At 42.6% G+C, this 16349-nt stretch overlaps 1 protein-coding gene across 5 annotated transcripts in view; it reads right to left on the bottom strand.

Moving 5' to 3' along the window:
- Window positions 1-16349, bottom strand: part of LOC103368435 (membrane-associated guanylate kinase, WW and PDZ domain-containing protein 1-like) — a 107125-nt gene that overhangs the window by 53827 nt on the left and 36949 nt on the right. For all 5 annotated transcript variants that reach the window (XM_008296820.1, XM_008296821.1, XM_008296822.1 and 2 more), the window contains exon 2: window positions 10302-10418. In XM_008296820.1, coding sequence (XP_008295042.1) covers window positions 10302-10418 — 117 coding nt within the window. The remainder of the gene's footprint in view (window positions 1-10301; window positions 10419-16349) is intronic.

The following is a 16349-nucleotide window of genomic DNA, read 5'->3' as shown; positions in this document are numbered from 1 at the left end:
ATCTCCAGTTTCAGCTTCTCCAATGTGAATATTTGCTGCTTTTCTCTGTTTTCTAAATTGAATATTTTCATATATTTGGCTGTAGATTTTTCACTGTGAGCTTGTTTCTAAACAAGAAAGAACTCTTTATCATGAAAATAACCACAAGGTCATTCAAGAAAGGAAATCATTAGTAGAAAATTTCCTGTAGGGTGCCAAACGGTGACACTAAATGCTTTGTCTGATTTATATCGATGTTTACCTATTCTTTCATCACAAAGTTTCTGATTTAATTCACGTTTTCTATCTTTACACTATTTTGTTTAGGTAAAGCGCTTATAAGCTACTTCTTAACTTAATTAAACTACTTCTGTTTGAAACTCTAAGGCTTCTTTTTTATGAAATCAAAAACATGTTTTTTTCCCCCTCAAAGTAAGATATGTAAGTATTGTGCCAGCATGTCTGTCTCAAGTATTTTATTGACACTAGAACTGAGAGATTTCAAACAATGTATAACCTTATACTTACATAATGGGCTGCTTTCTTTATCAAAGAGCCTATTTTATTTTATTTTCTATAAAAAAAAAGAGCAGGTTCCTCGCTGTGATTGTTTGAATAAAGGGATGATGGAGTTGCCCATTGAAGAGGAGAGGGACAGAGGGAGAGAGAGGCCAGACACACAATACTGCTGCTGCCCAACACAACAGGCCATTCTTTCAGCTCGCGCCACAACACTCCTCACAGCTGAGTCCAGCCACTATTCTCCTGCTGTTTCCCTGCTCCCTCCCCATCCCTCCCCTTTCAGTATGGGGAAGAAGAATTAGGGAGGGGGGCTGAAAATGAATAGTGGGCAAGCACATACAATCTAAAGCGTCATTAGCTGGAAAATCTCGCCAAATAACACAAAAGATGGCTTCTTTTTTTTTTTTTTGGTCCTACTAGAAGCCACTGTTTATTGGGGGGAAAAAACAAGATGAAAAAAGGTGGAAGCAGCTTTTATTTAAAGGGCAACGCGAAGAGGAGAGCAGAGGAGCCGGTGCACGAGAAAGGGAGGCTCAAGGAGGTAAAAATGAAGGGAAGATGCAAAGAAAAAGATGAAGGGGAAAGATGTGGCTGCAGGAGCCGGTGATAGGGGAAAATGTCCTCTAACAGCAGGCGAGTGTGTCAACAGATTAGTGTTTAAATTCAGCCCCTAAACAAACACAATCTCAGACAGGCAAACATGCATATGTGTGCACACACAGATCCGCCATCATCAAAGATAGAAAGCACAGCACATCACATCTTATCAATATCACACCACAAATCTGCATTGGCACTGATTCCCACAGTCTCTGAGAAAGAAAAAAAAAATAAAAATCCACCTGCCTGTATTTCTGCCTCAGTGTATCCGACTATTCTCCCCACCCACATCTCTTCCAATCTAATCCCGGAAGCCAGGGCATCACTCCCAGGAGAAGAAGTAAATGTCACAGAATTACCTCTACACTGCCGCCGCTGCTGCTGTCGCCGCCGCCGCCGCCGCTGCTGCTGCTTCTGTTTCTCTCCTCCCTGCACGTTATTCCACAGAAATATTCAAAAAGATAAATCCAAGCAGGCTGAATTCTGCTGTCCCTTCTCCATCCAAACCATCCATGGATCATCCAGCTGTCTTGTGAGCGAGTGCTAGCTCCCAGCTTGCAAGCTCATTCAGGCAGGCAGCGAGTAGGCAGCTGCCGTTTTTCTTCAAAGCTCCACAAGCAGAGCAAATTAGAGGTCCAGCCCAGCTTAGAGGCTAAGCCAATGTGAGCTATTCACACTCCAGTTCCTGTCTGAGGCCAATGGCTGCAGCCCCACAGCCCCCCGCGTACTCCCGCCCACTGCCTCCCTCTCCTCCCTCCCGCCCTCTCCTCCCTCTCCTCTGTCTTTCTCTTCTTCCCTTCTCCTTCTCCTGCTATCTTAGTCATAAATATAGACTCTTGACATTACCTAACACATGGTCCCTCGTGATAAACAGCCAGCTTCGTGCAGGTCTCTCGACTGAGAAAACCTCTCCAGGGGTGAACACCGGGTTAAAGAAGGGTGTTGAGGGCAGAAAGCTGGGAGGGGCATACAGTGGATGTAGAAGACGAAGCTGATGGGAAGAACAAGGCAGCGAATTGTTACAGAAAAAGGGTTGTTTTGGTGCATTATTTCTTTGCAGCTTGGATTTGTTTACTATCCTTTGACCAGACTAGGCCAGAGAGCTGGAGTTGATTAGGACCTTGGGAGATTAAGGGCCCAATGGCTGACCAAAGGAAAGCTTGTACCTGGCAGCACAGGCCTGTACCTGCACGGACATGGACTGCTGCCCAGGCAACCTGACCACAAAACCCAGGAGCTGCCCTGAGGGAAGAGGACTGCAGCTTTCTGTTTGGATTCGCATGGTCCAATTTCCGCCACATGTCCTCATTGTACCCCAGCTAAAAGTTAAAAAAAGAAAAAAACACTAACTTGGATAGGATTACAGGAGTGAATCAACAAATGTATTGCGATTAAGACAAAATTCAAAAGGGCTCACATGAATGTATACAGAATATGAAGCTAGAGCCAGCACATTAGCCTGCCTTGATGACTGACTGAAGATGTAAAAATGTACCTAAATGCACCTTTGATGCTTCTGTAAGATCTGTTTAATTTAAGATCACATAATCCACAGTTCACTGTTGGTTTAACAGAAAGCAATCAGATGATAACATGATGAGAACATGATAAATAGCTTGTGGATTCCCCCTGTTGTCCACACTTTAACTTTGGCTCTGAGACATGGCATTGCTGTCAATCTTCTGTATTTCCCCAAAAAGAGAAACTATTCCTTTTCTTACATGGACAAAATGGCAGCAGTGTAGGATGCTGTACATCGTACAGGTTTGCAAATTGGCCAAAAGCACTGCTCAACTGTTTAAGAGCACTACATTACTTCACTGACTTCACTGCACCAATAGATCAATGATTTGTGTGCAGTTCAACATCTAAAACCGCTTTACTACAGATAAAGAAGAAATAAGGCCCTGGGATAAGAGGAGTGCCTGTCGACAGCAGTCAGTATTGTTCAAAAGTCAATATACACTGCAGCCGCATGAACAAAAAGTTTAGTCAGGAAAGTTAAGCATATCCAGTTTTAGATCAATGTAGCGGTATCACACTTGTAGCTGGGAGGCACTGGGCCTCGCTCGAATGTAGGCTAGCAGGCTACCACAGCAGATCCGCATCCATATCATCACAAGACACTCACACACGATGATCACGTCATAATCGCAACAGAGAATCTTTGTTCAGTCAACTAAACTGACTGTAAACTGTTTCTTTCCTTGACTTCAAGGACAGGATAGTCATCATTACCATACATTGATAGAGTGGTGATGTAACTGAAAAATAATCTGTTAACAGTGACTCACACCTATTTCGGTCAACAATCCCGACTTCTTTTTTATCCCATGCAGCGGACAGGGCTCTCAGTTTGGTCTGAGCATGCAGGTGCTGCAGTCTCCAGCAGCCGTACAGAGAGAACTACATGAAGCACCTCTACAGTTGCTCATTAATCAGGGACTGATCACTTTAACTTGACCTGAGTGACTGAGGTGATCCTGTCAACAGTCTCCTCATCCTTACTTGAGTCTTCACAAGATCAAAACTGTCTCGCATGAGACTGGCACAGACACACGGGTGAGGATTTCAACATTACTGCGAGCTACACTTTTATATTCATGGTGGATTCATCATCTGGATTGTTGGTTTAAGGTTCAGGGTACAGCTTGTTCTGAACTCCAGGTGTAGACACAGAAACAGTGGTCGTCCTGTTGTAATGGATAACGTACAATCAGATGCCTTTGAAATGGGCATGGAGGAGATTGTCAATAACACAACAACATTAAAGACCACAGCCTCCAGGGCCACCTACCACCCACTTGCCAATCACACCGACGATAAAACAAGATTTGCAGTTCTTTTGGCCCGTATGTGGCATGTGATTCGTTTTAATGGTGACAAATGGTGCCTGTTTGTGACTGTATCTATAAAATATGCTAAATATGGCACAGAATACACCAACACATGCATTAAACATTAACCTCACACACACACACACACAGTCCTTGTAAACACACACACACACACAGAGTCTGCACCTGTCTTCATACATCATTACTATGCAAAAACACATATTTGCCCAGCGTCCTCAATTAGCTTAGGAGCCGTAGTGGGGTTTTTTTGGTTGTTTTTTTTCTTTTTCACCCCATCCCTCGTCGTTTCCAGAGAGGATCGAGCGTCAACGCAGCAGATATGTGGTCACATGAACAAAAATATGAACCGTGCGTATGTGAAAAGCAGGCAAACAGAAGCTGGGGCCCACTCATCCGTTACTAGAATGAATGGCCATCATTAGCATGAGGCTCCCCGGCAGCACCCTGCAATGCAGCGACACACACACAATGGCGAGTGCCACGCTTCCCCCTGCCGTTCCCCCAGAGAAGCCCTTTTGTTTGAGCAGCATCTGGACCTGACCTCCATGCATTCAAGGCTGATGACCCCCCCCACCACCACCACCACCCCTCCTCTACTGCTCCCCTCTCAGCTCCTCATATCTTCTCTCCTATCCTAACCTCCTCTTAAAAAAACCTGCTCTGCCTCAACAGCAACCTTCCCCCCCACCTCTTCCTCCTCCTTCCTCTCCTCTCCTTTCCTATATACCATTTTTCACACACAGATACCCCCCCCTTCCCTCCCTTCCTGCCTCTTCCAGCTAAGGAGAGCACCCATCTCTTGCTTCTTGAAAGGAAGGTTTGTGTATTAGTGGACCTTATACAAAGCCTGCAGGGTGAATTAGAAAACCAAAGAGGAAAAAGCACCAGGGCTACTGGCCATCTGTCCCTCTGGGTTGGACGTGCCTGCTCCGAGTGTGCCTGCCCCCCTCTTTCCCCTCACATAATTCCCACCCCTACCCCCACCTTCCCTGATTCCCTTAGCCTATATACACAGCATCAACCCCACACACACACACACACACACACACACACAAACACACACACACTCTCTGCCATGCATACATCACAGGCTTTGGATGGCGGATGGTGTTGTGAGCAGAAAAAAAAAAAAGAAAAAGAGAATAAGGAGCTGCCACTTGCCTGGATGCAGAGTGAGCCCGGAGCCAGCAAATCAACCCGTAATCCCTTTTTCTTTGTGTGAGCGGCAAACAGAGAAATTTTGTCTCCCACAATGATTTTCCCCGAGATCGGCAATGGAGTGGAAAACAAGGAAGCGAGGGAGTGAAAGACAGCGAGGAGGGGAGGGAGAAAGAGAGAGAGAGAGAGAGAGAGAGAGAGAGAGAGAGAGAGAGAGAGAGAGGAGATGGAGGGTGAGAGCAGCAGAGGCAGGGAGACAGTGGGAGCAGCTAGAGTGTGACAGAGAGAGACGGAGGAAGGCAGCAGCCACTGCCGAGCCACAGGGACGCTGACACTCACTGGAGGATTTGAAGTGAAGAGAGGGAGAACGACAGAGAGCGAGAGAGAGGGAGGGAGAGGAGGGGGAGAGGGGAGAGAGATCAGGTGGGAGGGAGGGAGGATTGGTTCGCTCTGTGGCTCAAACGCCGGGATAACGCCGAGATAACCCTCATCCCGCAAGCAGCAGCTGTAGACGTGAGAGAGGGAAATGAATCCCACGAGAGAGCGACTTCTCTATCAATTGTGACATTTGCCGCACATGATAACAATGGCCATCTGTAGCAGCGAGGCGATGGGGGGTGAGGAGAGGAGGGGGAAAGAGGAGGGAGTGTGCTCCTCCTATAAACACACATGGCCCAAAGACAAAAAAACACCTCGGCCAGCGGCGGAGGGAAAAAGGCACCTGTTCGAGTCAAGCCGGGGGGGAGAGAGAGAGAGAGGGAGCAACACATGTACTCAGGAGAGGGGGAGGAGACGTGGAGACAAAGGGAACACAGGGCTGAGAAGTGTGGCTTTTATTTGACTGCTTTTTGTCATCCTGCCTTGTCATGCTAAGAAAATATTTGCATGTGTGCGTGTGAGAGAGAGAGAGACAATAAAAAAAAAAGGAGGTGGCAGCGATAGTAGGTCACCAAGAAAGGGAGAGAGGGAGGGACAGGAAGAGGGAGAGAGGGGTAAACAATATCAACATTTCAGACCAGGATTGTGCTGTGACCCTTTGTTGAAAAATGCACTAAAAATCTCACTTAAAAATGAATATCAAGCCTCAAACATGCAGGTTAAAAAAAAAAAGAATGGCTCCAAATGTGTCAGTGTAGCAGAAGCCTGATACATCGTACTCCTCTTTGCCACCGACTTACGCTGTTGTTCCAAAACTATTAAAAACACACCAGTGAGCCATACTGTTCCAACAGCTGACACGTTCTTTCATCACAACGAATGTAGGCAGCGTGCTGTATTTTAAGTCAATCCCACATATGCTGCCCCGCTGCTGTAAAACGCTCACTTATGCAGAAAATCTAAAAATGTCTCCTCAAAGTTTCCTCTTGTTTGAGTAATGCTTTGTGTGAAATTCTGTCGGTCTTTTCATGTGAGAAATCTGCTTTTATAATGAAATTATACAATTCTACAACCAAACATGTACAGCCTTGGTGAGCTTGTCTTACACTCAGGGCAAAGAGGTCGGAAAGTACTGGAAATAAGAAGCTGAACAAAGTAACCGTTCTGAGGCCAGTGGATGATGCTCTATTGAGAAACATGAGAGCATCTAACTTTGCAGGAAAAAGTCAAACATTTCTTATTCATAAATAATCAGCATTATGAGTAATTCTGCTGTGATAATGTGTTTAGGTGACTGGTTGTGTCATCGACCAGTCACCTTAATTTAATGTTCGATTTGAGTAGTGACTTATTCAGGTGTCGAAAAACAGTCGGCAGGATTTCTAGTTCTTGGTACATTATTCTTTATGTGCAATAGGTCTATTCACTCTAAATATTTTATTTTAAGAAAAAAATCAACTGAATGCTTGTCTTTCTTTGCATCTGTGAGCTGGAACATGTCAGTGGTGGAAGAGCATTAAAAAAAATACTTCACCACAAGAAGAAGTAGCGCATTGTAATGTTTCATTTTAGAAATATAGAAGCAATGAAAAGAAATGTTTAATTTTCTAGTGTCACTGTTACATTGTTATAACTTTGGAACATATTATTTTGTAAAGTTAATGAGATGAGTTGTTACGTTTTGTTTTGTTTGTTGTTGTTGTGTGTATAAATGAGATTGTGTGTATGTGTGTGGACCCCAGGAAGAATAGCCGATGCTTATGCTGGTGCTAATGGGGATCCTAATAAACAAGAAACAAGAAACTAATATCAAAGCAATGTTTTAATAATGGAGGAGTTAGCCTTATATTTTCAGCATTTGAACCTGTAGTGATTGGTTTACATCAAGTGTTGAACATCTGTCTGTAAAGCAGCTGTTAGCTTGTTAGCTTCTGTCACATTTCTACTCTCTGTGGGCTCATTTTTCTAATGTACATGACTATATCAATAAATCATAAAAAATAATGGGTTACATTTTTAATTTATTTCCATACTGGTCCCCTCTGTCCTCAGTGTGCACACAGCCTGCAGTTCAGCCCACATCAGCAAATTCAGTTTGTGAATTTTTGCCACGAGGCTGTTGGTCCCAGCTGAGTCACTAATAGCTTTTCAGTTTCGCTGAGGGGCTCAGAATTTTTTGATTTACACATAATCTGGTTACTCCAAACTATTTGTTTTTGACAAATATTTAAACAAGACATGTAGAAGAGACTGATTTTAATAAAATATCACAAATTTAAGCTTGGGTTTGGTTAATTTTCCTGAAAGAAGTCTAGCTCATACATGATAGGTTTAAAGGCCACCACTACGTTAAAAAAAATCTGCAATCTTCTGTTTTTACAGTTTCTGGCTCTGTAAATGGTGATTTTTAGTGATTTAAAAATATATAAAATATAACACGCCTTTCAAGCTTGCACATGGGTTTTGGAGCGTAACGCATTTACTAAATTTACAAGCACAATATTTCCTTCTGACATTTAGTCAAGCTTTAGCGTAGCACACAGACTTACAAAACTACAAAGTGCAAATATCTCCGAATTGTACTTGCAGTCTAGTTTCTAAGTTTTTTTCCTCTTCTGATATCTTTATCCTAGAATCGTCTTTTGGTCTGTTCGTAGTGAACAAACTCAGGACTAACTGCAGCTATTTCACACTAAAAGCATCTACTTTAGTTGCATTAGTTGTTTTTTACGACACCATTTTAATCACGGTGATGACCTGACTTTTCCTCTGCTGTCGGCAAATTTTCAGTTCGTTCAACAATTTGGTTTATGGCCACATACCTGCAGAACCTGACATTTATACGAACTGTGTGTTTATTGCTAAATACGCAAATGTTAGTGTGCTTACATGCTAAACTAAGGCAGGGAACACTGCAAGCACTGCACCCGCGAAACATCAGCTCATGTTAGCGTTGTCACGGTGAGCGCGTTAGCATGCTGATGCTAACAGCACAGCACAGTGCAGCTGTGCAGTAAAGCTTCACACAGCTGCTGGCGACGCTGCAAACACATGTTAATGATGGAGCAGCTGCAGTTTTCGAATTCTGATAAACACTAAGAACTAATGTATCTATTTGGATGTTTCTTCTGCACATTTAGACATTTGTTACGACTTTCTTTGTGTGTGAATCAGTCCTGTCAGTCGTTAAAATGGGAAACAAATTTTATTTACAGCAGTAATGCCAAATGAAGGTCTGAAAACAATGTGACTATTAACTCCTGAGCTGCACATTGTTCCTCCAGTCCTCGCTGACTGAAAGGTTGGAGCCCAAACTTCATTTTATTCAACTGACGATGGCCTTGTTCAGTTCAATCATACTGAAGCGTTCACATTTCCTCTCCAGTGAGTTTGACATGTAAACTTTAATAAAATCTTCACCTCTTAAAACAAGCACTGCTGTAATAGTTATTCTCTAAATGTAGTCAAACATACAGATGTGATTTATTTATTATTATATTTCACTCATGTTGAAGATTTTTATAATCTAAAATAAGGAGAAAAGCAAAAATGAGCAAAAAGTCTGAAAACATAATACTATAATATATTTTCAAATCCCCTCAACCACATGGTGCGCCCTCAGTTTGCCTTACAGCCATCACTTTGGAATATATTTTTATTTCCTCTATCTATGCTCAATGTTTATATTAATGCAGTCTGCCCTCCGCACGCAGGGGCCTCGCCATCGCACTGCGACCTTTGCAAGGGCCCAACATGTTCATCACATAATCAGGCAGGAATCTATTTTCAATATATCAGAACATCATAATCCCAGGCAGGGCACCCGGGGAGGCTCAGAGAGGCGGATTTACCAGTCACATGGCTGAGCGCAAGAGAAGGACGGAAAGCCGGAGATTGAGAGGCAGCGAGTAGGAAAGCAAAGAACAAGAGAGAAAGAGAAAGGAAAAACACATTAGTCTAGACGCTGCACCACGATGCAAAAAACATGCAAACCGACTCGTCCTGTTCAACGGAAACAGGAGGGAGCGCTGTTTGATGGGGACGATGATCCCTTTCTTGGCGGGTTCATTATTGTCTGTGCATTTGTGTGATAATCAAAGCAATTTCTCAGGGGAGGAAACACACATAAACACACACATGCTCAACACATCCCCGGTAGATCCACTGTGCTGCCTTATTGAAATACTTAAAGCCTTGGGCCGTGTCGACATAACAATTCAAACAAAAGTCTCTGTAAACACAAACATGACATGAGTACAGTAGGAAATTGAACCCAGTAGAGCTGGACTGTGTCACCTAGCCCCACAGCCGACTGTTTGTGACGTAACCCAGCCCAGCTGTGGAGTCTGGCACGGTGCTGGGCGTTTGGCTCCGGCCACACTTTTTGTATATTTCACAGCTATGCGAGACAGCTGCAAAAATGGTGCTCTGGCGCGGTCAACATGAGAGTGGCTTTAATGGGCGGTGATTAAAAAAAAGAAAGAAAAAAATCTACAGCTTCAGGGTATTTGGAAAATTCATGTTTGTTTCTCATTTCATTTATTAGAAGCAGAGTTAGTGAAGATTTTAAACAGTAATGGGGGAATGAAATCAAGTGTAAAGGGATAATTTATGGGTGAGTGAAAGGGAATAATGAGACTAAAAGGAATTGAAACAAATGAGAAAGAAGCCAAAAGAAAGTGGGTCATTGGGGTAAAGATGAGGAAATCACGTTTAAGACTGGTTAAAGACACCATTCGTCAGCCAGATGTCCTGGTTTGTAACATCCACCATCCCGGTAACACAAATAGAGATATTTTTACTCACAAGGCACAGCATGACGATACAGATTGGCTCGGATGGTCTTCTGCAGCTCGTGGTCGGGGGAAGACTTCTGGAACCTCAAGCTCAGGTAATGCTTCAGGTCTTTGTTGAGCTTGTGACCTGGAAAATTCAGACAGACAGGAACAGCTCAAATAAACAAACCTCAACATGAAATAAATGGGCATCCCTCAGCTGTATACATGTTTTCATTCTGTTGGAAGTAAGGTCATGAAATGCCGTGACATTTCCATTGTTCAAGTACTGACAGAGCACAAGAAAGGCCTCTTTAATGTTCCATAGCAAATAAATGAATTCATTTGTTTAGCACTGTTTTCAATGTAGTTGAAGGATGCAATCAAATCCATATTAATCTGTTTTTAATTTCGCGTGAAGCTCAAAAAGGGTCACATACTCCAGACTCTCTTTGAATGTTTTACATGACGGTATATGTTTCAACTTAATCTCTCAGCACGTGTTATTCAGAGATCTTTACACTCACATCTAATGTACTAAAGAGCAGCAACTGGTAATGAAATAATAACTTACATAAAAAAAGAAATTGTGGAAAGCCCTAAAAAACAAATGCAAACATTAATAAGCAACACAAATCTGTATAGTACAGCTACATAAATAAATAGCCCCCAAAAATGTAAGGCAATTTGTACAATAGCTGAGGTTACGAGTTAACACCACGCGAGCAGCTCAGTGAGGCTGTACATGGGGAAAGTGGTGCTTTGAGCTAAATGTTTAGCAAAGTTATTAGAATTCATACTGAGGGGGGCATGAATATACACACAACACATTTCGTGGCTACATTTCACTCAAAAAGAGGGCAGTAAAGTTAAAAGATTACCGAGTCATGTGGATTTATCTTCCAGTGACCTGAATGAATTTATAAAATCTCATGGCAGTCCACCACATAGATTCTGGGATATTTCAGTCAAGACCACAAACCAGCTTACACTACCAGGCTAAAACTTCTGCAACCTTTGACAAAGCCAAGAAAAAAGAAAAAACTAAATCCATCTTTGTATATCTCTCATTCTGTTTCATATTATGGAAGGCAGTAAATATAGAGAAATGAGCCACATCAACGACCTAAGACAAGCAGAGAAAGACACGCAACATGTAGCACAGAGGTTCCTTCAGCGGGATAGGTAGAGACTGAGGTAGGTTTGGATAATTGATTAACAGCGTCTCCGATTGGCTGGAATTCTCAGGCACACTAAGCATCCACCCAATCAGATGCGCTGATGCTGCTGGCTGAGTTTGAACAGAGCTCTGCCGCTCACAATGGGGCCAGATGGTCAGAGCTCGCTCTCACGCCAGGGTCTCATTTAGGACCATTTAATGATCTCCAAATATATCATCCATGTCTGGCAGAGCTGGCAAGCAGTTCTTGGGGGAGGTGCCACGACCTCCTGTCGGCCTCAGATCACGGCAGAGGAGTCTCTCCTGGCTCTGTGCTGCTGGATGGCAGGGTCAGTGTGCTAACTGAGACGGTTTCCAAAGTTTACTTTGGAACTGATGGGATTTTTAGGACGATTTAAAGTCACAGTGAAACGCCAGTTGGAGCATCTTTAGCTCCTGTGACGTAATACCACATGACACAGAATATGTGGGCAGAACAAGTTAAAGAGTGGGCTTTTGATTACCAGCAGTGAACAGGACTGAAGCACACTGATGAATTAACAGGATCTACAACGTAAACAGACACGTTTCGACACTACTGTAATGTTGTCCTCAAGCTGAGAAGCAGCCGTCCAGCCGTATTTTACACAGCAAATCTTGTTTTTGATTGGATTTGATCAAATTCTTCAATTGTGATTAAAAGTAGGCTTGGCTCAGCAAACACAGAACTCTGTCATGCTGTCAACTGTTACGTCTGAACCCACAATGCCCTCAGCAGCCTTTTCAGATCAACTGGTGCAGGACTAAAAGGAACTGAATAAAGTTGACCTCAGCTATATTCTTTGGAGATCTAAAGCATGTTTTTCACAACTGGGATCGTTTTGACCTAAGATGATTGACCATTAACACAAGCATTATGAAGGGTTTTGAAATTATGACCACTAGAGGATGCTGTCACAATGAAATGGCTTTTTTTTTAATGGGAGGGCAGCTGTCTTGATAACTCTACATTACTTTCTATGGTCCACAAGCTCATTGCATTCGGTTGGACAAATTTCATCAAGATGGAGTTCAGATGAGCAGTAAAACAGAAGGAGGAGATACATTTTATTATAAAAAGAAATATCCATAATAATTGATAGAAAACACTTAACATATGTATTTTAATACTCCCATAACATTTCTTACTTGTCAAGAGTTAGATGAGAAGATTAATATGACTATTGATGATGAGAGTAGTTTTCAGTTCAATTCAATTCAATTCAATTCAAATAACTTTATTTTTGCTCTAGGGGCAATTCAAAAGCTCACTGAGCATTTAATATATGTGGAATAAAGAGTGAAAACAGCAGTGTAACAGACACTAACCAGCATTAAAAACACAGGTAAAATAAATGACATAGATCCTCTTTTCTCAGTGCGATGTTCTGCCAGGAAACTTTGAGTTCTGGCATTCATGTGGATGCCACTCTGACATATACCCCCAACAAAGTGGATCTGGCCTCCAAACTCCCTAGAGCCCAGTCCTATTGAGCATCCATAGAATGTAAAAAAACAACCTAATCCACTGAGGCCCCACCCTGCAAACCAAAGGATCTGCTGCCAGCATCCTGCAGGCAGACACCACAGGACACCCCCCAGAGCTCCCACATCCAAAGCCCGATGGGTCAGAGCTGTTTTGGCAGCACCAGGGGTATAGCTACACATTATAAGGCAATTAAATAACACAATAATGAGCTAAACTATTTCTTTGCCACACCAGTTGCTAAAACAACCAGTCGCCTTGTAAGTCCTTATGCTATGCTAAAGCTGCTGGCTTCACATTTACTGCACAAATACTTTTGATCTCCAATGGAAGCAAATAACCGCATTTCCTAAATATGTCAGACTACACCTTTAAGGCCGGAGTCAGAGTTGTACTTGACGGTTGAAATTTCTACTACACGAGCCAGAAAGGAGGCGGGAGGTGCTCGCAGTCTGAGAGGAAGTGCTATTGGAAGTCTACTGTAGATAAAAAAAAAACAAGAAAGGGACCCACAGATCAGAAGCCTCAGTGCAGCAGCTGAGAAAGTGAAAACTCCTCTTAAAGCAGAGGAGTATCAGTCATCTGCCCCGAGGTGTGGCCCCATGGTGACATCATCATCTGTCAGCCTCGGCTTCACATGCACCCCCTCCCATCCAATGGACACGACTGTGAATACTGAAGCAAAACACTGAAGTAACACTGATAATGTGAAGCAGCGAGCCTGAAAACACGAGCACCCAAAGCACTACGGCGACAAAAATAAAAATGACATCTGAGCAAAATAGGCCACTAATACATTTGTCAAAATGAATGAGAAGAGATGTGTAGCAACATAATTTGAAGCACAATGACAACAATCACACAATATATGATTCAGATTAAGGTTAACGCAGCAAAGCTAATATTATCATAGCCACGAGTGTGATTCTGGTGTGGGGCATTTTCTTCCCAGAAGTGGAGATACTGGTTGGTATTCTACTTTGCTGTATTTTTCCGTTCCTCTACACACACACACACACACAATCTTACACACTCACACAGATGCACACAGCCCACTGTGTAATTCAGTGCAAGCAAAGCACTGTCAGGTAATTGTTACCTAGCAACCAGCCAGTGCTGACGACCATCATTACGGTCCCTGCTAGGCAAGCAGAAGTCAGATTGTAAAAAGGAAAAACAGATACAGCAGCACACAGCACACACTCTCTCTCTTCATCACACACACACACACACACACACACACACACACATACACACACACTCATTTAACATAAACAAGCATCCTTTCAATCCTCTGTGGCTCCATCCCTGTAACAATCTGATTTATATAAACAGCACCTCATCAAAAATAAAATATGTTACACATACATTAGTGTTCGCGTTCACTGTCTTGTCAGTTTTGCTGGCTCAGATGCTTTGCCTCAGATAAAGACCGCTGTCAGGAACAACCCCCCTCCTGTGGGTGCGCACAGCGAGCAGAGGGCGGGCTGCCCAGGTGTCATGCTCCATCAATGAGAAAGTCATCAAATATTCAATATTTATGAGGATTAAAGCCGTGTGAATCAGAGATTACAATCACACCACTGTGGCGCGTGTCTGTGTGTGTTGAGGCTGTGTGTGTGTGTGTGTGTGTGTGCGCGCAGTTCATATTCTGTTTGCTTAGTCTCTCCATGGATTTTTAATCACAAATGCTGTTTTGTGAAACAAATAAGCAGATGTTATAGTACTGTAGATGCAGCATTCGGAATGTCAAAAATGGGAAATGAAAAAAAAAAGATAATTAAAAAAAGATACGAGATTGAGGCAGATGGCAAATTCATGGTTCGATTTGATACATTTCTGTTGTGTCACAGTTTCAACGCAGAAAAATATGGAGAGCACACGCTAGTTTTATTTTCCATTTATTTGCAATGTTCAGCTTTACAAAAGTATTTTATGGAATTTGCGAGCGTGGAATAAAAACAATAGAGTTTGTTTTTGTGACCCATTTAAAGCAGTTTCCCAGCAGCGTGTAACACAAAACAAAAAATGAAGCTTTAAAATCTAACAAAAACAACCAGATGTGGTGGGAAAACTGGAGATATAATCTGAGCAATCACAGTGCTGCAGTGTCCCATAGATTTCTGAACAATACACACAGCGAATTGTTCAATTTACCATGTGTGGTGAATGGAGATCCCTGTATTGTGTACAATAAGAGCGACGTATTGTTACTGGCCATTCTCATACAGCGTCTGCTAATCCACAGCTGTCTGTCTCCGCTAAATATAGTTCGCATTATGGCCATATTTTAACTAAAAATGGCAGATATTATTGGATTAACATTTTGTTGTAGGTTTGCATTTGAATATGATCGAGACTGCCGCTATGAGAAGATGTGAACGTCTGAAAAACGAGTAATGAAGGAGAAGAGAGGCTCTTTAGCATCTAGACGTCAATCAGTATCATCACTTCCAGCATATTAATGCAAATATGAGTTTGTAATGTATAGTGTACAAGGACATTTGAATGAATACTTCAGTTACTCTATGCACTCCATACACCTGAGTTTACAACGGTGAGGAAATATGACCAGAAAAAGAGAATTAAAAAACAAAACAAAAAAACAGCCTATTTAAACCAGTAAGTTTATTATTTTTGGAGCAATACAAACACTTTTGTGAGGTTGTACATGGACAAAGAAGTGTTTGGAGCTAAAGGCTGACAGGGACAATGTTTATATGCTGATGTTAAGCAGATATATGTTTCTCACCTTAGTTTAGTGTATTAGCATGCCAGAGTTTGTTAATTAGCGCGTTAATACAGCCGAGGAAAGTCATGCAGTTCTGAAGGGATATGACATAACCTGAAACTTCCATCCATCCATTATCTATACACCACTTAATCCTCACTAGGGTCACGGGGGGGCTGGAGTCTATCCCAGCCGACTTAGGGTGAAGGCAGGGGACAGGTCGCCAGTCTATCGCCACCAAGCACACTCACACCTACGGACAATTTAGAATCACCAATTAATCTCAACATGTTTTTGGACTGTGTGGGAGGAAGAACCCGGAGAGAACCCACCGCTGCATGAGGAGAACATGCGAACTCCACGCAGAAAGATTCCGGTGCCCCCACTGGGACGCGAACCGGCGACCTTCTTGCTGCGAGGCAACAGTGCTACCAACTGCGCCTGAAACTTGAAATATCAAAATTTAAAAAGTTGATGTGATGATGGTGCTAATTTAAAAGATAAAGCATCATCAGAGTCGTTATAATCCATCCTGAGGGAAACATGAACATGTGAATCAACTTCCAACCAAATGGGGACAGTCCATCCATCAGCTACATGGATTGCTGCGAAACTTGGTTCACATAAAATAATTCACTCCAAACCCACAAATGTCAACCTGGTG

This window comes from Stegastes partitus, unplaced genomic scaffold (assembly GCF_000690725.1).
Source record: "Stegastes partitus isolate 25-593 unplaced genomic scaffold, Stegastes_partitus-1.0.2 Scaffold1154, whole genome shotgun sequence".
NCBI lineage: Eukaryota > Metazoa > Chordata > Actinopteri > Pomacentridae > Stegastes > Stegastes partitus.
Note: the sequence above shows the minus strand (reverse complement) of the source record. Positions and strands in the feature narration are given on the sequence as shown.